Source organism: Dendrobates tinctorius, unplaced genomic scaffold (assembly GCF_039654945.1).
Source record: "Dendrobates tinctorius isolate UK_male_01 unplaced genomic scaffold, ASM3965494v1 ptg000015l, whole genome shotgun sequence".
Classification (NCBI taxonomy): Eukaryota; Metazoa; Chordata; class Amphibia; order Anura; family Dendrobatidae; genus Dendrobates; species Dendrobates tinctorius.
In genome coordinates, this window is record NW_027361683.1 from 39,602,245 (window position 1) to 39,625,836 (window position 23,592).

The 23,592-nt window shown below is 45.0% G+C and overlaps 1 protein-coding gene across 1 annotated transcript in view; it reads left to right on the top strand.

Annotated features, from left to right (window-relative positions):
- Positions 1-23,592, top strand: part of ARID1A (AT-rich interaction domain 1A) — a 137,769-nt gene that overhangs the window by 56,385 nt on the left and 57,792 nt on the right. The window contains exons 2-9 of the mRNA XM_073563834.1: positions 11,955-12,155; positions 13,854-14,255; positions 14,343-14,456; positions 19,021-19,261; positions 19,709-19,798; positions 19,950-20,117; positions 20,263-20,545; positions 20,664-20,803. Coding sequence (XP_073419935.1) covers positions 11,955-12,155; positions 13,854-14,255; positions 14,343-14,456; positions 19,021-19,261; positions 19,709-19,798; positions 19,950-20,117; positions 20,263-20,545; positions 20,664-20,803 — 1,639 coding nt within the window. The remainder of the gene's footprint in view (positions 1-11,954; positions 12,156-13,853; positions 14,256-14,342; positions 14,457-19,020; positions 19,262-19,708; positions 19,799-19,949; positions 20,118-20,262; positions 20,546-20,663; positions 20,804-23,592) is intronic.

Genomic DNA, 23,592 nt, shown 5'->3' on the forward strand with positions numbered 1-23,592 from the left:
CTGTTCAGGCTTCCACCAGATACGTCACAAGAATATCTTTAATATTTAACCCATGCAGACTCTCTCAAAATTTTGAAAAGCATTTCCAAATAAACTGATATAAAACTTTAAAAAATTCACTTGTGTCTCCTATTCTTTTAGCCACATCTGTACCAAAATTCAAGTTTGGGTCCTAGGAATCATGCTTAAAATATATATATGCCGTATAAGCCGACCCCACCCCAATTTTGCCTCAAAAATCTAGGAAAACTTATTGACTCGAGTATAAGCCTAGGGTGGAAAATGCAGCAGCTACTGGTAAATTTAAAAAATAAAAATAGATACCAATAAAAGAAAAATTAATTGAGACATCAGTAGGTTAAATGTTTTTGAATATCCATATTAAATCAGGAGCCCCATATAATGCTCCATACAGTTCATGATGGCCCCATAAGATGCTCCATAGAAAATACACCCCATATAATGCGGCACAAAGGTTAATAATGGCCCCATAAGATGCTCTCTAGAATAATATGCCTCATATGCTGCTCTATAAAGGTTATGCTCCCATAAGATGCTCCATAGATTATGCCCCAATATGCTGCCCCTATAAGATGCTCCATAGATTATGCCCCAATATGCTGCCCCTATAAAATGCTCCATAGATTATGCCCCTATATGCTGCCCCCATAAGATGCTCCATAGATTATACCCCTATATGCTGCCCCCATAAGATGCTCCATACATTATTCCCCCATATGCTGCCCCTATAAGATGCTCCATAGATTATACCCCTATATGCTGCCCCCATAAGATGCTCCATACATTATTCCCCAATGTGCTGCCGCATTTAAAAATAAAAAAAATGGCATACTCACCTCTCCGTCACTGGGGCCAGGTGCCGCTGCTTGCTGCTGTCTGGCACGTCATCTGTCAGTGACGTTCAGACTGCAGGGGGCGCGGCACGCACTAACCACGTCACCGCGCCCTCTGCTGTCTGAACGTCACTGACAGATGACGTACCAGACAGCAGCAAGCAGCGATGGACCCGGACAGGTGAGTATCGCTATACATACCGGTCCTGGCACGGTCTCTGCAGCCCCCAGCTTCTCCGCGATCTCCCTTCCTGCCTTCAGTGGTCACGTGGTACCGCTCATTACACCTCATGAATATGCGCATATTCCGATTGGTGAGTCCAGCCTTGGTGATTACAAAGTGTGTGTCTCCAAATAATGTGACCAGAAAAGAGTTCAAACCTAAATATCTGCAAGAAATGTCCTCCAGTAATGGCTCTCCAAGAAAAAATATTACATCATTTCGAAGAGGCGATGGTAGTATAATTTATAAACAGTCGATATCTGGTGACAGACTTTGACACTGTTTCTAAAAGTGCAGAAGACTGTGTACAATGTTTGTGACCAGCTGATATTCCTTAAAGAGTTAGTCTGAAGCCCAAAAGTAAATTTATAAATTAATATTTAAAAACTAATAACCTTTTTTGTAATGCTGGTAAAACGCCCTAACATTTGCTCTCTTCTGTAACTTGGGGTTCTGTCTATATTGCCCACTAGGTTGATTTGTTTGAGAATCCCAGTGCATAATGGGGTACTCAGGAATCATCACCTAGTGGCTGAAAACTGAAACTGCTGTCACTCCCCTTTCCACCCTGAAACGAATCATCATTGGGGGTGGGCTGGGGCATCCCGACATTCCCCTTGCTTTGTTTGCCACTCTGAAATAAAGTGTAATCCGTGACTCTCATTTCAGGGGCTTGTCCCTGCAGTGTCTCCTTCGGGCACAGTTTCCTCCCAGTGCCCCGTGCAATGAGCTCTGCTGAATAGTAGCAAGCCGGCAGCAGAGCGGTGTCACTATGCCCAACGGAGACCAGTGATGTCACCTTTTAAAGATTTATTAATTGAAATTTACTTTTGTGTTTAGGACTAACCCTTTAAAAAACTCATTTATAGCTTGCCAACAGTTGGACCACTACAATAGTCTCAAAGTAAACATCAGTGAGGCAATTATAGACTTTTCCTTTTTTGTTCAGGATGAAGCACAGTCAGAAGTAAAATACAAAACTAGTTATGATATCTGAGTGCTTACTTCATGATTCCATAACTGTTCATTTGTCCCCCCAAAAATTGACTTCAGTGATAAAACCTGACCGGCTACAAAGTTAAAGCAAGGTCTACTAATGCTCAGATGACTCTTCTGTGCAGTGTAGAATCAAGAGAAACTTTATAAATGTCTGCTCTCACGAGACAGATTTTGGAGTATAAGCTGAATGGCACTTTCTTCAGGAGGCTCCGTGAATTGTTTTGTAGCTTGAACTATCCTCCAGAAGGCGTATTCACACCAAATCTCAACACCCTTGCCACTTTTCAACTGGAGTGAGAAAAATATTCCTAACATCCAGTTCATTTACTATACAAACCAGTACTATGAAGAAGTTTGTTAAAACATTGGTTACAGGAAGCAAAATCCATCAGAGGGACTCCACAATACCACACTGTCCTTCTATGTAGTGAAATGAAAACAAGGATTTTTTTTCATTTGACAGCAATGAAGTCAATGAAGTGATTGAAGATGGCACAAGATTGGCAATAAATGACATAACTGGTTATGTAACCTGTGGATATGATCGGCGCTGCTGGCTGATGTACTCTCCAAAGATTGATAATAAAGTAGTATAAGTGACTTTCTTTCACCTTGTGGTCAATCACGGTCTGTGTATCCAAGAAAATCAGACCTTATAAAAGTAGGCAAAAATCAGATATTAAAGGGAACCTGTCGGGTCCCCGGTGCCCTCCAACCAAGCAGCATACACCTATGTATGAGCAAATTCTCTGCCTACCCATCCCTTTATAACATTGAGTGAAAACAAGGTACAAAAAAAGCATGTATAATGGTCCCCATTTCCTATGCTAATGTTTGCTTTGACTAGTGAATGGAGTTGGTTGCCCCAGGCTAGTTGGCCCTCTTTCAATGTTATCGCCGCCTGTGGGCGTGATAACATTGACACTGTTGGTTCAAATTGTTGTCATGCCAACAGAACATGGAAAGAGGGCTGTCTTGTCCGGGGATCTAACGCCCATCGACTAGTCAAAGCCCTCATTAGCATAGCAAATATGGATGATATAAATGTTTTTCTTTTTTTTTTTACTTTTTCACTCAATGTTATACATGTTTGGTTAGGAAGAGAGTTAATTATAGGCAAATGCTGCTGGATTGGAGGGCATGGGGGACCTGACAGGTTCCCTTTAACTCAGGTGGACCCAAAGCCCATAACAGGCTGTACATACTCTGACTCAAAAGGAAATGACCATTGTTGGTAAGATTGTGGACAAGATTCCTTCTACTGGATAAAATGGGGAAAAAATGATAAAAGGTCAGTGCAAACACTTATTGTTAAGACTAGCTCATATCTTATAGGTTTAAGATTTAACTACTATTCTTTTCAAAAACTTGAAAAAGGACATATCTACCGTACTTACTGATGTAATAAAAAATTAAATTAATACCATGTTAAAAAAAAAATTTTTTCAATTCAGTATATAACACATGATTAGGATGAGACACTATTTAGAAAATCACGTTTCAAATACGATCCTACGGAGATCCTAACTTGACACAAGTAACATGCGTTTTTTAAAAAATGTATAACAGTTTTCCCAAAATAAAATTTAGAATTTGACTTCTCAAAAACAAAATATCAAACAGACTTTTCACATATCAAATTAAAGGCTGTACAATTCTGAACAAAATCATACCTCTCCCATCCTTTATCTTAATTCTAGCCTGAGATATGATAACAATTGTAAGGTCATACCAGTCCACGATTCAGGCTTTTCAAAAACTTTAGAAATCTATTAAAAAAAAAAAAGAATAAAATTCCAAACGTACTATGTTTCATTCTGTGACGCCTCTGGCAATACGTCCAAGAGTGGACCCCCTGGATCGCGGATCCGGAGCCCCTGGGCCGAGCGCACCTGGTGAAGACCGACCCCTGTACAGGGATCGTTAGGGGCAGGACCACAGGGGGCGGAACCGCGACAGCCGGAGCCAGCAGGGACGACTCGGAGGACTGGCAGACAGAGCGGGAGTAGCGGGGAGGAAGGCAGAAGGTGATGGCAGGAAGACTACAGGAAAGGTACAGGGAGGACCACGGAAGGAGACAGGCTGACGAACAAGGACCAGGAACAGGGCAGACAACGGAGAAACAAGGATAGGCAGGGAACACTGAAAAAGGTAAGGCCGATGGGTGCTGCGAGTCACAAACAATCATCAGGCGCCCTCAGAATGGAGCGGGCGCCTGATATATGCGGAGACCGGAAGTGCGCCCTACAGACCCTCCCCTAGCGACGCCCCCTGCCAACAGAGGCCGGAGGAACGCGCGCGCGCGGCCTAAGGCCGGCGCGGTTACCCGCAGCAGAGCGGCAAGCAGCGCGGGAGGAGGCGCGAGCAGGGGGAGGCAGGTGAGAGGAAGCTGCGGCGGGCACCGCCGCTAAAGGGGCATCGGCGGGTACGGCCGCCGATGTCACAGTACCCCCTCCCATATGCCCTCTCCTTCTGAGGCTGGTCAGAAATCTTTTCATGATAAGGGGGGCATCGACATTTTCTCGGGGCTCCCAGGACCTCTCCTCTGGGCCAAAACCCTTCCAGTCGATAAGAAAAAGAGTTTTACCCTTGACCCTTTTCATAGCCAGGATGTCTTTTACTTCAAAGACATTGTTAGAACAAATGGGCGAGGGAGAAGACATGGAGGTTGGTTGAAACCGATTCAAGACCACAGGTTTGAGGAGCGAGATATGGAAGGCGTTAGGGACCCGGAGTGACGCCGGCAACCTCAATTTGTAGGCTACCTTGTTAATGCGCCCAAGTATTTCAAAAGGCCCGATGTACCGAGGACTTAATTTGTAAGCAGGGGCCTTCAGGCGGATATGTTTGGTAGAAAGCCAGACTTTGTCCCCGGGCTGGTACGGGGGTAGATCCCTTCGTCTTTTGTCCGCGTGTCTCTTAATTCGGACGTTGGCCAGCTCGAGCGCCTCTCTGGTCTCCTTCCAAATTTGCGAAAACTCCTTGGCGAGAGTGTCTGCTGCAGGAACTCCGGATGATGCGGAAAAAGGCAATGGAACCCCAGGATTTAGCCCAGTTACCACAAAGAACGGTGTCTTGGACGTTGATTCGCTGGAATGATTATTATGAGCGAATTCCGCCCAAGGTAGAAGAGAGACCCAATTATCTTGATGGGCGTTAGAAAAGTGGCGTAGGTAGGTGGTCAGAATTTGGTTAATCCGTTCCACTTGGCCGTTGGTTTGAGGATGATACGCTGAGGAGAAGTCGAGAGACGTGCCCAGGAGCCGACAGAGGGCCCTCCAGAATCGGGAAGTAAACTGGACCCCACGATCGGTCACGATTCGCAGAGGGAGACCATGTAACCGGAACACGTGGTGGATAAAGATCTCGGCCAACTTTGGAGCAGATGGCAGTCCGACCAGGGGAATAAAATGGGCCATTTTGGAAAAGCGGTCAGCGACGACCAAGATGGTAGTGCATCCTGCAGAGCGGGGCAGATCAGTCACGAAGTCCATGGCGATTTGCTGCCAAGGAGCCTCTGGCACAGGCAACGGATGAAGGAGGCCGGAGGGCAGAGTCCTTGGAATCTTGTTCTGAGCACAAGTCCTGCAGGAGGCTACAAAGTCCTTTGCATCCTGGTGGAGAGAGGACCACCAGTAATACCGGGACAGAAGCAAAAGAGTCTTCTTAATCCCAACGTGCCCAGCAACCTTGGAAGAATGACCCCAGCGCAGTACTTCCAGACGTTTGTTTGGAGGAACGAAGGTCTTGCCAGGCGGAGGGTTAGAGAACCTCACGGGGGCCACGGAGATAACTTTAGCCGGCTCGATGATATAAGATGGGTCCTCCTCCTTCTCTGGTGGCTGCAAAGACCTGGAAAGCGCGTCAGCTTTGATGTTCTTACTGCCGGGCCGGAAATGGAGCTTAAACTCAAAACGGGAAAAATACAGAGCCCACCTGGCTTGTCTGGAGTTGAGTCTCTGGGCAGATTGCAGGTAGGCCAGGTTTTTATGGTCCGTGAAGATAGTAAAGGGGTGCACTGCCCCCTCGAGCAGATATCGCCATTCCTCCAGTGCCATCTTAATGGCCAATAATTCCCGGTCCCCAATGGAGTAGTTGCACTCCGCGGGAGAAAAGGATTTGGAGAAGAACCCGCAGGGGACAAGACGTCCAGATGGAGCCTGTTGGGAGAGAACTGCCCCAGCTCCAGTGGAGGAGGCGTCAACTTCCAGGATGAAGGGCCTACTAGCCACTGGACGGTGTAAGATCGGAGCAGAAGCAAACAAGCGTTTCAGGGTCAGAAAGGCGTCCTCGGCTTCAGAAGGCCAGACGTTAGGCTTCGTCCCCTTACGGGTCAGGATCGTAATGGGCTTGGTGACTGTAGAGAAGTGGGGTACAAACTGCCGGTAATAATTAGCGAAGCCGAGGAAACGCTGGATGGCCTTTATGCCAACTGGACGAGGCCACTGGAGTACCGCGGACAGCTTCTCCGGATCCATCCTAAGACCGGACTCCGTGATGATATACCCCAAGAAGGGTAAGGCTGTTTGCTCAAAAAGGCACTTCTCGATCTTGGCGTAAAGACGATTTTCTCGAAGGCGCTGCAGGACCATGCGTACACTTCTCCGATGGGAGGAGAGGTCGGTCGAGAAAACGAGGATATCGTCCAAATACACCACCACGCAGGAATAGAGTAGGTCTCGGAACACCTCGTTTACGAATTCCTGAAACACCGCTGGAGCATTGCAGAGACCGAACGGCATGACCAAGTATTCATAATGGCCGTCCCGGGTATTGAAGGCCGTCTTCCACTCGTCCCCCGCTCGGATTCGGACTAAGTTGTAAGCTCCCCGCAGATCCAACTTCGTGAAGATTCTGGCCCCCCTCAGCCGGTCGAAGAGTTCAGGAATCAGCGGGAGCGGGTACCGGTTTTTAACCGTGATGTTGTTCAGGCCCCGGTAATCAATACAAGGTCGCAGGGACCCATCTTTCTTCCGGACGAAGAAGAAGCCTGCGCCCGCAGGGGACGAGGACTTCCGGATGAACCCCTTGGCCAGATTTTCCTGTATATATTCCGACATAGCCGAGGTCTCTGCTGGGGACAAAGGATAAGTTCTCCCTCTGGGAGGAGTGGCACCAGGAACTAGGTCGATAGGGCAGTCATAGGAGCGATGAGGGGGTAAGGAATCCGCCTCCTTCTTGCTAAACACGTCGGCAAACGTGTGATAGGGTGCGGGTAGGCCCGGGAGGTCGGCAGGCTTCAAGCATGGACGGGGACGCGTGAGAGCCCGTAGGCAGTGCTCCTGGCAGGAGTGCCCCCAACGGAGAACTTCCCCAGAGCGCCAGTCAATCACAGGCTCGTGCCGTCTGAGCCAGGGAAGCCCTAGGAGAACAGCATGGGCTAGTTGTGGCAAGACATAGAAGGCAATCTTCTCGAGGTGGAGAGCTCCGATTTGAAGGTCTACTTCGGCGGTAACCATGGTGATGAGTCCGGGTAAAGGTTTACCGTCAACGGAGGAAATAGCGCGAGGGTTCTTCAATACCAACACCGGAATCTGGAGTTTGTCAACCTCCTCCTGGCGGATGAAATTACCGGCAGCACCCGAGTCCACATACGCCTCCACAGATCCACGCCCCCGACCTGTAATTAGCAAAGCAGAAAGGGTAAGGGGAAGAGAGGAATTTTGATCACCTAGGGGGTCCTCTCTTACCTGACCTAGGTGGAGGCATTTCCCGATCTCTCTGGCTTCTCCGGACAAGTACGCACAAAATGGTTGGCACCCCCACAGTACAGGCAGAGACCCTTGGTCATCCTCTCCCTGCGGCGTTGCTCGGACAGCCTGACACGATCGACCTGCATAGGCTCAGGAGCGGTGCTAACGGGAGATACCGGGAAACGGGGGACAGGAGCCTGATACAGCCTAAAGGACCTCCTCTCTCCGACTGCCTCTCGAGCGCGCTCCTGAAAGCGGAGGTCTATGCGAGTGGCTAGCGAAATAAGGTCCTCCAGAGTGGTGGGGGTGTCACGCCCGGCAAGCTCATCCTTGATCTTACTGGAGAGGCCTCTCCAAAAGGCTCCTACAAGGGCCTCATTGTTCCACCCCAACTCAGAAGAGAGGGTCCGGAAGCGGATGGCATATTGCCCCACTGTGAGGGAACCCTGGCGGAGGTTGAAAAGGGCCTCAGTGGAGGACGCTAAGCGACCCGGTTCATCGAATACCTTGCGAAAGGTTTCTAAGAAGGTCTGTATGCTTAACACGACGGGGTCATCTCTCTCCCATAAGGGGTTCACCCAGGACAGGGCCTCACCCTCGAGATGGGACACAACGAACGCCACCTTGGCACGGTCAGTGGGGTACTGAAGGGGGGCAAGCTCAAAATGTAGCCTGCATTGATTTAAAAAGCCCCGGCATAACTTGGGATCTCCACTGTACCTGGGGGGTTTGCCCAGACGGGGAGCCGGGGTAGAGGCTACATCCGGGGAGGAAGTTGCAGCGGCAGCAGAGGATTGCAGGGCCTGTAATCGGTCATCCACGGATGCCATGTAACCCAAGATGTGGGATTGGGCGTCGCGCTGCTGCGCGAGCTCCTGCTGAAGGCTGACTAAGAGGGGAGCGTGTCCGGGGTCAGAGGTCTGCAGGGCGGACAACCGGGTGTCCATAGACTTCATAAAGGACATTATCCGGTTCTGATTTTCACGAAGGAAAAGTAATTCCTTTTGTGTGGCGGCTGCGGCACCGGCGGGATCCATGGCCTGATGATACTGTGACGCCTCTGGCAATACGTCCAAGAGTGGACCCCCTGGATCGCGGATCCGGAGCCCCTGGGCCGAGCGCACCTGGTGAAGACCGACCCCTGTACAGGGATCGTTAGGGGCAGGACCACAGGGGGCGGAACCGCGACAGCCGGAGCCAGCAGGGACGACTCGGAGGACTGGCAGACAGAGCGGGAGTAGCGGGGAGGAAGGCAGAAGGTGATGGCAGGAAGACTACAGGAAAGGTACAGGGAGGACCACGGAAGGAGACAGGCTGACGAACAAGGACCAGGAACAGGGCAGACAACGGAGAAACAAGGATAGGCAGGGAACACTGAAAAAGGTAAGGCCGATGGGTGCTGCGAGTCACAAACAATCATCAGGCGCCCTCAGAATGGAGCGGGCGCCTGATATATGCGGAGACCGGAAGTGCGCCCTACAGACCCTCCCCTAGCGACGCCCCCTGCCAACAGAGGCCGGAGGAACGCGCGCGCGCGGCCTAAGGCCGGCGCGGTTACCCGCAGCAGAGCGGCAAGCAGCGCGGGAGGAGGCGCGAGCAGGGGGAGGCAGGTGAGAGGAAGCTGCGGCGGGCACCGCCGCTAAAGGGGCATCGGCGGGTACGGCCGCCGATGTCACACATTCACTAAAGTAGCACACTTCAAAACACCAAAGAAGATAAATATTCTAAATTGTAAAAAAAAAATAAAAAAAAATAATTCAGATTTAGATCACTTGAAATGGAATGACCCTTTCCAAAATTCAAATATTGGAGGTTGGGGTTAGGCTTAAGGTTTTTTTCAAACTTTACAAAAAAAAATGACGACATGCTAAATATGACTATCTAATGTTATCAAATTGCGTGCAGTATCTGTGGGTTCAAAATGCCCCAAATAAAATCATTGTGCAGTTTCCAAAATGGACTCACTTGTGGGGGGTTGCTCCTGTTTAGGCAGCTTGGGGACCCTGCAAATGTGATATGGTGCCCATAATCTATTTCAGACAAATTTGTGATCCAAAAATTCAAAAATCATTTGTTGGGCTTAGTTTTTTTTTTTCTTCAAAAGTTACAAAGCTCATTGAAAGCCAAAGACGTCTCCCATGGAACTTGATTAAAGACCCCGTCACACACAGCGATCTCGCCAGCGATATCGCTGTGTGTGACATGTATCAGCGACCGCCCCTCCCCTGCCGGGTATCGCTGATCGTGCTCGAACGTCCTGGGACGTTATTTTGACCGTTGGTCTCCCGCTGGCCAGCACGCATCGCTGCGTGTGGCAGAGGGAGAGCAACCTTCAACGAGGCTGGTTTCTATTGTAAACCGTGGGTATCCAAGAGCCGCGCGGCTCTTAGCTACCCGCTGCTTATATTGGAAACCAGCTTGATCGCTGGTGGGTATGTGACAGCTCACCAGTGATCAGCTAACTATGTCCCAGTGATCCCATCCACGTCCGATCGTTGGTGGGATTGTTGGGACATTGATGCATGTAACGGTGCCTTTACGAAAAATTATCAGCCATACTCAGATAAAGTCCACAAATTTGAAAGTTTGGCTCCCCTGGGCAGAATATGCCCATCCTTTGCTACGCCATCGCTTCAACTGAAAACTTCAGTCACCACCAACTCTTCATGAAGTACGGTACCTAATAATCATGAGATCTGACAGGTCTCTCCCAGTCTTCCCTGCCCTCCATCCGTTTCTGCTCCCTGCCTTTTTGTGTTATTGTTATGCATCATGAATGTGATTTGTTAAAATCCTTAATAAAAAAAAAAAATAAGCCAGCACATTGAAAAACAATGTGTTTTTTTGTTTTTTTTTTAATTCTCATACGCAAAGAAGCACTAGCTGTCTGAGGCATTATTTAGGCGAGGAGACATATGGGTGAGCATATTGCTGCAGGAACTGTAAAACCAGACTTCCGAGCCTAGGATCCACACAGCATGTCACCTTCATAGGTGTGTGACATTCCGAGCAGAAAGTAAGGCTACATGTGCTTTTTGCAATCTACGTAAATTGTGTAGAACGCCTATTCTGACTTGTCTCTATGGTAACATTGAGGCCGTGTAGTTTGACTGCATTCAGTGTTGCATCTATCTCCTACTTTTTGCTCTCCTAAGTAACTTGGTAAGGAGGATCAAACTGTATGAGTTTAGGATCAGACTAATCACAGAATTGGGTAGAAACTTTTTCCCTGCCAGAACTAGTACTTATATGTGGCTGTTCAATATGTCCTTTTTTTCAATTCTCATTTGATGCTTTTGACAGTCTTCGTGCTGCTTTACTATGTGATTTGTGATTCCAACTTCACCGGCGTTAAATTGGCACATGTAAAAGAAAAAAAAGGGCATTTAGCACTTTTTAGCAATGCTGTGAGACATGAAGCCTTGTTGCCAAAGCCATTTCTGTAATCATTGCTGCTGTCATTTTTCCTAAGGTACATTTATGTGTTCATCTATGAGAGAAGTGCTAGTGCTTTTAAATGTACCTTGTTCTTCACAGCTGTTCTTGGCAGCAATGCAAATTAGCCATGTGTCCAACTCACCAGAGCTTTTTTTTTTTTTTTCCTTTCCCCAGCTCCTTTCTTTACTCACAGATGGATGGTTTAGGTGTGGCTGTTCAGAAAGTCATTTTTTTTTTTTTTAAGTTTGTCATTGACTCCCCTCCCCCTTTCTACCCTGTGTCCCCGTTGCACAGATCCTGTCATTCATTCCCTGCCAGCTCTCAACACCAGACAGCTAGCTTTTGGCCGCACTTCAGATGGGTGTACAGCTGGGACCTGTTACACTTCGGCTGTTTGCCCTTCCAGTTATAAATAGCTCTTACCGTCAGCCTTCATCAGAGCAGTCCCAGAGGTAATAAGCAGGTTAATTACTGTGGGAACACTGGCAATCTTATGTATTCGTCCTCCATCGCTGCCTACAAAACCTTTTACAACATTGTGCAACACTGGACCAATAGTCATGACGAATCTGTACAAGTCCTTAGAAAGTTTGCAGAGTAGAGGTATTTCATGCAGCAAGGTAATTGATGATCGCTATGTAGATGGGGATCTGTTAAAATGTATCTGTAATATATGCATTTTTTTTTTTTACTTTAAGTTTATTAATAAAATCTAAAGTATTGTAAGTGTGGCTTTGTTTTTCACAGCCTGGCAGTCCCATGGATCAAATGGGAAAGATGAGACCCCAACCATATGGCTCGAGTAACCCTTATAACCAACAGCCTGGTCCTCAGCAAGGGCATTCTGGTTACCCAGTGCAGCCTTATTCTTCACAGACATCACAGAGATACCCAATGGCCATGCAGGGTCGACCTCAAGGAGCAATGAGTATGCAGTATGGCCAACAGGTAACTTTCAAAGTTTTGTAATGTTAAGTTTCAAAGAAGACAAGCTAACATATTAATCCAGAGTAAGTTAAAAACTCCATGAGGTGAATGTGAATTGCCCCATAATAGGGGAAAAATACCTATCTCACTCCACGTACGGCAATAGGACCAATTCTGTGGATCAACGACAGTGACAGAATTTAACACCCATAACCCGTAATATATTTTTCAAGAAAGGGATCCAGGCCGCCCCTTGAACTTTTGTAGTGAATCTGTTATTACCACATCATGTGGCAGAGAGTTCCATAGTCTCACTGGTCGAACAGTAAAGAATCTGTGATTCTGATTAAACCTTCTTGCCAGTAGAAAATGTCCTTGTGTCACTGTTGTAGGCCTGGATGTGACAAGATCATTAGAAAGACCTATGTACTGTCCCTTTATATATTTGTACATGGTAATAAGATCACCCCTAAGCCATCTTTTTCTAAACTGAATAACCTTGTTTGATAACTGGTCTTTGTATTATTGTCCACCCATTCCCTTAATAACCTTTAATCTTTTCTGCCCTCCGCTCTAGGTCAGCCATGTCCTCCTTACACCCTGGAGCCCAAAATTATACTGTGTATTCTAAGTGTAGCTGTACTAGTGACTTGTGTCGAGGCTAAACTGTGTTCTCGTCATTAGCGTCTGTCTGCCTGTTTTAGTGCATCCCATTATTCTATTTGCCTTGGCATCAGAGTTAAATAAACTGTAATGTATTATAATGTGAACATGTGTACTTGAGTGTTCACTCGTGGCAGTTTGTTATACCTGTTCTTAAAGGGGTATTCCCATCTCTATGATCCTATCCCAAGATGTAGTAGGTGTAATAATAATAATCACCATATATGGGACTGATGAGGATAGTGGAGCACATTAGGCAGTTATTGGAGTACCAGCTTGCTTATTATTGCCACTCGAATCAATCACGGGGCTATAAGGCCCCCTTTCTCACAATCAATGGGTGACAAGTTGCAATTTTGAGACATCAAATAGAAAATTGTTTGCTAATTTTAATTAGTCATCTAACGGCTCATGTACAAAAAAACTATTCATTAAAAGATACTTTGTTAATTTATTAAAAAAAAATTTTGAGAAAACTTTTAGTAGCTGGATACAAAATTACTTAATCCTCCCTATATGTCCCATTAATTAATTTTGTATCCAGCTACTATTTTCACTTATTTTTTGTTTGTGGTGGTTTGTGGCACGGGATATTTATTAATGTTGATTTTGAATTTGATGAACCCGGCCATCTGTTTTCTAGTTTTGTTTTTTTATATATAGGATTCAACAGGGCGATTAGGGAAAGCCACTGTGGAGCGGGGGCGCCATTTGCGTTCCAAGAGGGTGCCAACCTCCGCTGTCAGGCAGGGGTGAGCTGTAGGGCCCTATAGGGATAAACAGGTTATCCCCTACCTGGCGTTGGAATTTACTCTTTATCTAATGCTGGATTCAAAAGATATGATCAGCATTTCTTCATGCCTGTTTGTCTAAAAAGTTTTTTCAAAATTTTTTTGAATAAATTAACAAAGTATCTTTTAATGATTAATTTTGAGACATCCCCTGTAAGTTTTGCTACATCCCATTGTAGCAATGGAGATATAACTAGTAAGGAGTTTTTTGAAAGTTCTAATATTGTCTCTTTAATTTTTATAAATTGCCTTTTTCTATCTACAGATGACTTCATATGCGCAGCAAGGCCCTGGATCCTATTCTCAACAGAGCCAGTCACCATACTATAACCAGCAGAGCCTCCACCCTCCGCAGCAGCAAACACCACCCCAAACCCAGTATTCTCAGCAGCAGTCAGCTCCTCAGTCTTACACACAGCAGCAGACTTCCTCTCAGCCTCCCTCTAGCCAGCCTGTGCAGCCCACCTTCCCCCAACAGCAGCAATCGCCATCTCCATCACCCTATACACAACAACAGCAGGGCCCCCAAACAGGTTCACAAAGCCAGTCACCATACACCCAGCAGACTCCACAGTATCCCACCTCACAGCAGCAAGGATCATCCTATTCCACATCTGGGGCACAGCAGGGAAGTGCCTATTCCCAGCAACGCTTCCCTCCACCACAGGTATGACTGAACTCTTGTTTGTTTGGGATCATGTTAGGGCTTCTTTTTATACTTCTACCTCATTTTGGATATGCATTTATTTTGCAGGAGCTCTCTCAGGATTCCTTTACTTCCCAGGCTTCTTCTACACCTTCTCTGGGTTCCAGCAAAGGACAGGAGGATCTCAGCTTGGGGATGCAGCCGCGGCCCTCTAGCCTTCCAGTGAGTTTAAGTTTTCCAGATTGGGAAATTAGTATTTTGTTAAATAGGTCCAACCATTATTGACACTGCCAGAATTTTTTTTTTTGTTTTAAAGAACCAGACAAGCACAATCTCGGTAACCTGAGCAGTAGATTTATAATTTAATTTCTATTCAGGATATCGTGTAACAATGTGTGCTATTATTTCTTTTATATAATATAAATGATAATTGTTATACTTAATGGTACATTGCTCTATTGTATATTTGATTTGTATGATATTTTGTTGTTGTATTTATTTTTTTTAATAAAAGGATAAATCCAGATGTTGACATTTAAAGAAATTGTCAAACACTTAGATTTTAGAACCATAATTTAACTAAAAAGCAAACAGGTAAATAGTTGCTACATGTCTATTCCAGCTCCTTCTGAGTTTCAGCTGTTCCATGTCAACAGAACAGCTCTTTTCCTGGATGCTGTGATGATGGGGCTTTACTTTACGTCAGAAGTCATACCTCATCGGCAGGGCAGAGTGGAAGAGAAGCTGGTGCTCTCAAGTAACATTAACTAAAGCCACGACTTAAAAATTATCCAGCACTAAAACTGCAGAAACTGCATCATACCTATGCACCGCTTGTGTGTTGACACGTAAAGGGAATTTGTCAGTAGTGTCAACCCTCCTAAGCCGTTTTTATGGGCACTCGGACCATAGGAAGCTGAATAAAATAATACCTTGATATCTGCAATCTGATGTCTTAGGCCGGTTTCACATTTGCGCTTCAGGGCGCAGCGACGGCCTGCGCACGGCCTCCGCCGGTAGCTCCGCCTCCGGGCGCATGACGCGTCATGCGTCCCCTATCTTTATCACTGAGGACGCAGGCTGTGCGCAGTATGCATTTGGCGGCGCCTGCGTCCTTTTGACAGTGCTCCGAGCGCAACCAAATTGCAACAGGTTGAGTTTGGCGCTGGTCGGCGCACCGTCAAAAGGACGCAGGCGCCGCAAAAACGCATACTGCGTATGGCCTGCGTCCTCAGTGATAAAGATAGGGGACACATGCAGCGTCATGCACCCGAGGCGGAGCTACCGGTGGAGGCGCGGCAGGGGGCGGGGCTTAGCGGCGGCCGTGCGCAGGCCGTCGCTGCGCCCTGAAGCGCAAATGTGAAACCGGCCTAACTCCAGAGAAATCCACATTTTTTTCTTTATACATATAAATGACCTTTTACAGACTATAGGGTGGATGTTGCCTGGAAGATAACTCTGCCCCCAGAGCTTATTGTATATGGAAGGGGGAGTTAACAGTGTGACGTGTAATGGCCACTGTCTGCTCTCCTGATCTCACTGCAGAGCTGTGTGGTTATAAGGCCATGTTCTCACATTCAGTACTTGGTCGGTGTTTCACATCAGTATTTGTAAGCCAAAGCCATAAGTGGCCAAAAAATACAGATGCGGCGACGTATTTGTTATACTTTGTCTTTTACCAATCACGTTAAATTGTTAGCAAAGTTCGGGGATTGATCCTACTGACAAACTGCCTTTAATAGTGACTTCGATGGCACTAAGCTGCGGTACTATACAACCCATTAAGTTTGGCGCAGTTTTAGGAGATGGAAGCAATGTTTTTCTACTTCAGGAAAGTCACTTTAATCATGAGAAACGCCCAAGGTGGAAATGTATCAAGGGCTTTTGTGCCTTTTCAAAATGAGACAAATTATGGTGCAATCCCACACTTGCTCATAGAAGATGCAGAATAGAAAAAAGAATAGAAAAAAAAAAGTGGTCAGACAATCCGCGCTGCGAATCACTATGAACAATTATTAGTACAGTGGTCTTTATAAAGACCACTGTACTAATAATTGTTTATAGTGATTCGCAGCGCGGATTGTCTGACCACTTTTTTCCTATTCTGCATCTTCTAAGTCGGTCCCTCGTGGAGCCCTTCTTTGTGGTTTCTGCAGCAGCGAATCCTCCATGCTTATTACAAGCTCCATCTGGTGAGTGTATTATTTTTAAATTGATATACCTACACTGGATAATGCGCTATTTCTCTTCAGTAGTAACACTTGCTCATAGCAGATAATAAGAGATGCACCAATTTTATCAAAAATACGTACCGTATATACTCGAATATAAGTCAAGATTTTCAGCCAAAAAAAAATTGGGCTGAAAGTCCCCCTCTCGTCTTATATTCGAGTCATATACACCGGGGGGTCGGAGGGGGAGGGGGAGCGGGGGTGTCAGGTCATACTTACCCGTCCTGACGCTGTGTCTTGAGCCCCCAGCTTCTCCCCGTGCTCTCTCTTCCTGCCTTCAGAGGTCACGTGGTGCCGCTCATTAAAACTCATGAATATGCGCATATTCATGAGTTTTAATGAGCGGTACCACATGACCGCTGAAGGCAGGAAGAGAGCGTGGAGAAGCTGGGGGCTCAAGACACAGCGTTAGGACGGGTAAGTATAGCGATACTCACCTGTCCTGCGTCCATGGCTGCTTGCTGCTGTCTGTGTCTGTCATCGGTCAGTGACTTCAGACAGCAGAGGGCGCGGTGACGTGGTTGGTGCGCGCCGCGCCCCCTGCAGTCTGAACGTGGCAGATAGCGGTGAGCAGCCATGGACGCAGGACAGGTGAGAATCTGACACCCAGCGACGGAGAGGTGAGTATGTCATTTTTTTTATTTTTACATGCAGCAGCGGCAGCACATGGGGGAATCATCTATGGAGCTTCTTATGGGGGCAGCATATGGGGGCATAATCTAAGGAGCTTCTTATGGGGGCAGCATATGGGGGACATAATCTAAAGAACTTCTTATGGGGGCTTAATCTAAGGAGCTTCTTATGGGGGGCATAATCTAAGGAGCTTCTTATGGGGGCAGCATATGGGGGGCATAATCTAAGGAGCTTCTTATGGGGGCATAATCTAAGGAGCTTCTTATGGGGGGGGCATAATCTAAGGAGCTTCTTATGGGGGGGGCATAATCTAAGGAGCTTCTTATGGGGGGGCATAATCTAAGGAGCTTCTTATGGGGGGGCATAATCTAAGGAGCTTCTTATGGGGGGGCATAATCTAAGGAGCTTCTTATGGGGGCAGTTTATGGGGGGCATAATCTAAGCAGCTTCTTATGGGGGCAGCATATGGGGGGCATAATCTAAGGAGCTTCTTATGGGGGCAGCAAATGGGGGCATAATCTAAGGAGCTTCTTATGGGGGCAGCATATGGGGGGCATAATCTAAGGAGCTTCTTATGGGGGCAGCATATGGGGGGGGCATAATCTAAGGAGCTTCTTATGGGAGCAGCATATGGGGGGCATAATCTATGGAGCTTCTTCTGGGGACACCATATGGGGGAATAATCTATGGAGCATTTCCCACCCTAGACTTATACTCGAGTCAATAAGTTCTCCCAGTTTTTTGTGGCAAAATTAGGGGGGTCGACTTATACTCGGATCGACTTATACTCGAGTATATACGGTAGTCCTTCCTCAGTGTAATGAAGGCTTGTGCCAAACCAAGTAAATCTTCCCATAAAATATCTTACAAATCAAGCTTTTGTTAATGTAATCTTTTTGTAAGAGTTACACATGTTGAAAACAACATAATGTGTGAACATCTGAAACGTTGACTAGGTCTATACCTTTGTATTGGAAGTCCATTTCTCCATTTTCTAGTAATCCATTTGTGAATGTTTATATATGAATGAGCTGGCTTTACGTCCTTCGGTCACTCTTCCCTTGTAATCTGCTCCCCCACCCAAGACCCCGCGCAGGCGCTGTCATTCCTGGTAGCGATGCGTCCGCAGATCGACAGTTTTGTGTCTCATACATAATCGGGACACCACTTTGTGCATAAGCCGCCCCTGGGAATGACACTGCTTGCGCAAGATCTTGGGTTCGGGAAGGAGGTCACAGGGAAGCGTCATCTGTCGGTCACTGCCAGAATGCTTGCAGTGGAAAAAGAAAGGCTGGAGAGCTAAGTGCAGGCCAAGCACCCTGCCATTGTGAGCTTATTTGCAAAAACATTCGCCCTTGGGTTTTTAGAAACCAGAGAAACTGACTTATAAAGTAAAGATAAATATAAGCAACTTTTCAGTTGTCTTACATGGATGTTTATGGTCTAAAAACATGCTGACAGCTTTCCTTTAAATGCTGATATATTGTTTGCTTTTACTAGCTCTTGTGGTAGGCCATTCTGCAGTCTTACTGCTCTAACTGTAAAGAACTCTTTGTCTAAATCTCCTTTTGTCATATGTAATGACAATTTCTTCCGAAGAATCAATCTAGTTCTTTTTATTGACACCACAAATATACAACTGAATGATATTGTCTGAGGCATCTTGTTTTCCAAGCTGTGAAATGTTAGTAAGTGCAAAAACTTGCTTGCCTTCAGTTCATAAATCTAATTTCCCACCTTTCTACTCTCTCCTTATAGCCTAATTATGTATTTATTTTACAAAATGTGGGCTCATAACTGTACCCTATATTCAAGATACCTGATTTGAGGCATAACCTTTCCATGATAACCTTGTATTAAATGCACAGAATTAATAACAAAAAAGACCATGCTTTTTGTGAACTCTTAATCTGTCTTCACAGGACCTCTCTGGTTCAATTGATGACCTCCCAATGGGTGCTGAGGGTGCTCTAAGTCCAGGTGTCAGCACTTCTGGGATCTCCAGCAGTCAGGGCGAACAGAGCAATCCAGCTCAGTCACCTTTCTCTCCTCATACATCACCCCACTTGCCGGGAATCAGGGGTCCCTCCCCCTCCCCTGTTGGTTCTCCAGTCAGCGTGGCACCTTCTCGTTCTGGTCCACTGTCCCCGACATCTGTTCCAGGTGAGTGATCCTTAGTTTGTCCATTGTATAACAGATGAGCATGCCTGTCTATCCCCATGTGTACACAAATGCCTTAATTAGTTTTGACAGCTACCACTTGTCTTTCACTTTCTTTAGGCTTTATTTAGTAAGCCAAGTGTGCCTGCTTTTTAGTGTTTGTACCCGGACCTCAGATAATTCGAGGATTGTGTGATCTGTGTTTAGGTATTATGACCACGTATTGACCTTCTGAAACAACTTCGTTTGGAATTGACTTTGCTGGGCAATGTGGTCAAAATGGGTCACCTAAAAAAAAAAAAAAGTGTGTATGTATATATGTGTATGTATGTATATATATATATATATATATAAAAAAATTTTTTATTATATATATATATATATATATATATATATATATATATATATATATATATATTATAAAAAAAATTTTTCTTTCAATCTCTCCAGGAACACAGATGCCACCGCGTCCCCCTAGTGGACAGTCGGATGGTTTAATTCACCCTACGATGAACCAGGCTGGTCTTGGACAAGAGAGAGGTAAAAAGTACTTTTTAGTCCAGTTCACGCTTCACATAAAGCATTAGATAGAATATGAAATAATCAAACAATAAAGTCATCAGAGGCTTTTAAAGTGAAGGTAAATAGAAATGACCCCTTCAGTAAGTAGCATCATGTCTGCTTCCCACAGGGTACATGCAGAGGAATACTCAAATACCTCAGTATGGATCTCCACAGCCTGGCCAAGCACTTTCTCCACGTCAGTCATCTGGGGGCCAGATGCATGCTGGAATGGGACCCTATCAGCAGAACTCTATGGGTAGTTATGGACCTCAGGGAGGACAATATGGTCCCCAAGGTGTGTTCTTTGATGCTGATACAATAGCCTTGCTAAATGAATGTTATCTTTTCTGTATATTTTATCATAAAGGGTATAACATTCTGCTCAAGGCAGAGAGATTAAATTAAAGTCCCACTTTCAATGTTTTTGTTTTTCTTCACAGGGGGTTACCCCAGGCAGCCAAATTATAATACAATGGCAAATGCAGGCTATCCAGGGGCTGGCATGGCTCCTCTTGTTGCAGGTGGTCAAATGCATGGCCAAGGAGGCATGCCACAGTATGGAGGGCGCATGGGCCATTCGGCAATGGGCAACCGACCATATGGTCCAAATATGGGGAACATGCCACCACAAGTTGGAAGTGGGATGTGTCCTCCTCCTGGTATGAATCGTAAAGCACAAGAGGCAGCTGGAATGCATGGCACTGCCAACTCCATACAGAATAGGTGAGAATCCCTACCCATTTTCTTAATAGAATGAATGTGTATATATCCTAGTTATTAAAGAGTTAGGTTTAGGGTCGTGCTTTTTATGCATGTGTTTTTTGGTTCTTCCTTTTCCTAGATCACCTGGCTACCCTAACATGAATCAAGCTGGTATGATGGGAGCTGGACCTCCATATGGTCAAGGCATGAACAGTATGGCTGCAATGATGAATACACAGGGACCTCCCTATATGGGAGGCAACATGGCCAATAACTCAGGTAAGCTATTACAATATGGATGTCCTTTTATGTTGAAAATGTTATATGATCTGCGAGCATCATGTTATAGAGCAGGAAAAGCTGATCAGATTGTTATACATTTTTGTGGGAAAAGTTGTATGGTATATGTATGCATAGAGTCCAGTGGGTAGACTTGTTCATTAATTGACAGTCCCTTGTCTAAGACTGCATGCAGAAATGGATATAACCTATAAACCTGACCCACAACTGTAAATACTTCATAGTCATAATTTTATTGATTTCATGGTACAGTAGTAAAATCAGAAAGGGAAAATATTCCTTAAAGGGATAAAATTACACAATGTGGGGGTAGAAAATGATCAATTTGCAACCAACATATAGCACATGACAATCTATTGAAAGGTAAGTGCAGCCAAGAATAGGCAAATGTATGAATAATTATTCAAATTGATTGCAATGCAACACAACTGTTCCAGACCTTAAGGGTATAGTCATGAAATGTCAAAAATGGATGACCTGTAGGTTTAATGAATTATATAGCCATAGGTGCATCCATTGAATATATGTACAGTCATGGCTGAAAGTGTCGACACCCTTGGTATTGTTAAAGAAAATGAAGCATTTCTCCCATAAAATTATTGCAAATACATGTTTTGTTATGTGTTTATTGCCGTTGTGTGTATTGGAACAACACACAAAAAAGGAAGAAAGGCAAATTGGACTTAATTTCCCACACAGCCCCAAAAATGGGACTGACAAAATTGTTGGCACATGTCCAAAATTGTGGGTAAGCAAGCATGTTGATGTTCATTCAAACTCACCTGTACCAAGGAACACATGTGGGCAGTATGAAAATGACACCTAAAACCAGATAAAAAAGGAGAGAAGTTGACTCAATCTTGACATTGTGTGTGCAAAGTGCACTAAGCATGGAGAACGGAAAAAGAAGTGAACGGTTTGAGGACTTGTAACCTTTACATTGATATTGTTAAACATTTTTTTTTTCTCACGTCAATCTCCAGAGATCTTTATGATCCTTTTGCCCATGATGCACAACATAATTAGGAAGTTTAAAACCCATGGCACTGTAGCTAATCTCCCTGGATGTGGGCTGCAGAGAAAATTTGATGAAAGGTTGCATTGCATGATGGTGTTGATGGTGAATAAGCAGCCCCCCAATCAAGTTCCAAAGAAATTCAAGCTGTCCTGCAGGCTCAGGGTGCATCAGTGTTAGTGCAAATTATCCATCAACATATGAATTAAATGAAACGCTATCGCAGGAGACCCAGGAGAACCCCACTGCTGACACAAAAGCTAAAGTTCAGTTTGCAAAACTCTACGTGAGTAAGCCAAAATCCTTCTAGGAAAGCATCTTGTGGCCAGATGAAGATAATGCTTTTTGGTAAATTGCATCATTCTATTGTTTACCAAAAACGGGATGAGGGCTACCAAGAAAAGAGCACAGTACCTACAGTCAAATATGGTGGGAATTCAAAGATGGTTTAGGGTTGTTTTGCTGCCTCTGGCAGTGGGTGCCTTGACACTGTGCAAAGCATCTTGAAATCTGAAGATTACCAGTGGCTTTTGGGTTGCAATGTAGTGCCCAGTGACAGAAAGCTGGGTTTGTGTCCTAGATCATGGGTCTCCCAGCAAGACAATGACCCCAAACATTTCAACAAACACTGAGAAATGGATAAAAACAAAGCACTAAAGAGTTCTGAAGTGGCAAGCTATGAGTCTGGATCTAAATCCCATTGAACACCTGTGGAGAGATCATAAAATTGCTGTTGCGATAAGGCACCCTTCAAATATGAGAAACCTGGAGCAGTTTGCAATAGAAGAGTGGCCCAAAATTCCAGTTGAGGTGTAAGAAGCTTGTTCATGGTTATAGAAAGCGATTGATTGCAGTTATTTATTCTAAATGCTGTGCAACCAAATATTAAGTTAAGGGTGCCAACAATCTTGTCCTGCTCATTTTTGCGGCTCGGTGTGAAATTGTCCAATTTGCCTTTTTTTTTTTTTTTTTTTTTTTTGTGACAGTCTAGAACACACACACACAAAAAACTATGTATAGCAAAACTTGTATAATTGCAATAATTTTCTGGGACAATTTCAAGGTTGCCAACACTTTAGGCCATGACTGTATGCAGTAGAAATATCTGTTAGTCAGCAAATCTGATAAAGGTACGTGATATTACAAATGGCCTGAAAACCCTAGAGGTAGATGCTGAGATGACCATGTAAATGTGCACCTTCAAACATATATGGAAAATATATACATATATATTATTTATTGTTATAGCGCCATTTATTCCATGGCGCTTTACATGTAAGGAGGGGTATACATAAAAACAAGTACAATAATGTTAAACAATACAAATCATAACTGGTACAGGAGGAGAGAGGACCCTGCCTGCGAAGGCTCACAATCTACAAGGGAGAGATAGATGATGATAATAAATATATATATATATATATATATATATATATATATATATATATATATATATATATTTTATTTAAATCCTAGTTGTGTAACCATGTAGTATAAAGTGGCACGTGCAATACGAAAGAGCAAATTATTAATCATATCAAAACTTGTTTGTATGCATATATACCTAGGTTAATGTGACTTGGTCATAACAAACATGCGTCCATAAAATTATAATAAAGGCTGACAAGATAATACAAACCCCACAATTTGATTTTCCCAACGCGTGTTTCGCCCGCAGCTTTCCCGAGTGAAATGACATTTTACCATAAGGTCTGGAAGAGTTGTGCTGCATTGTAATCAATTTGAATAACTA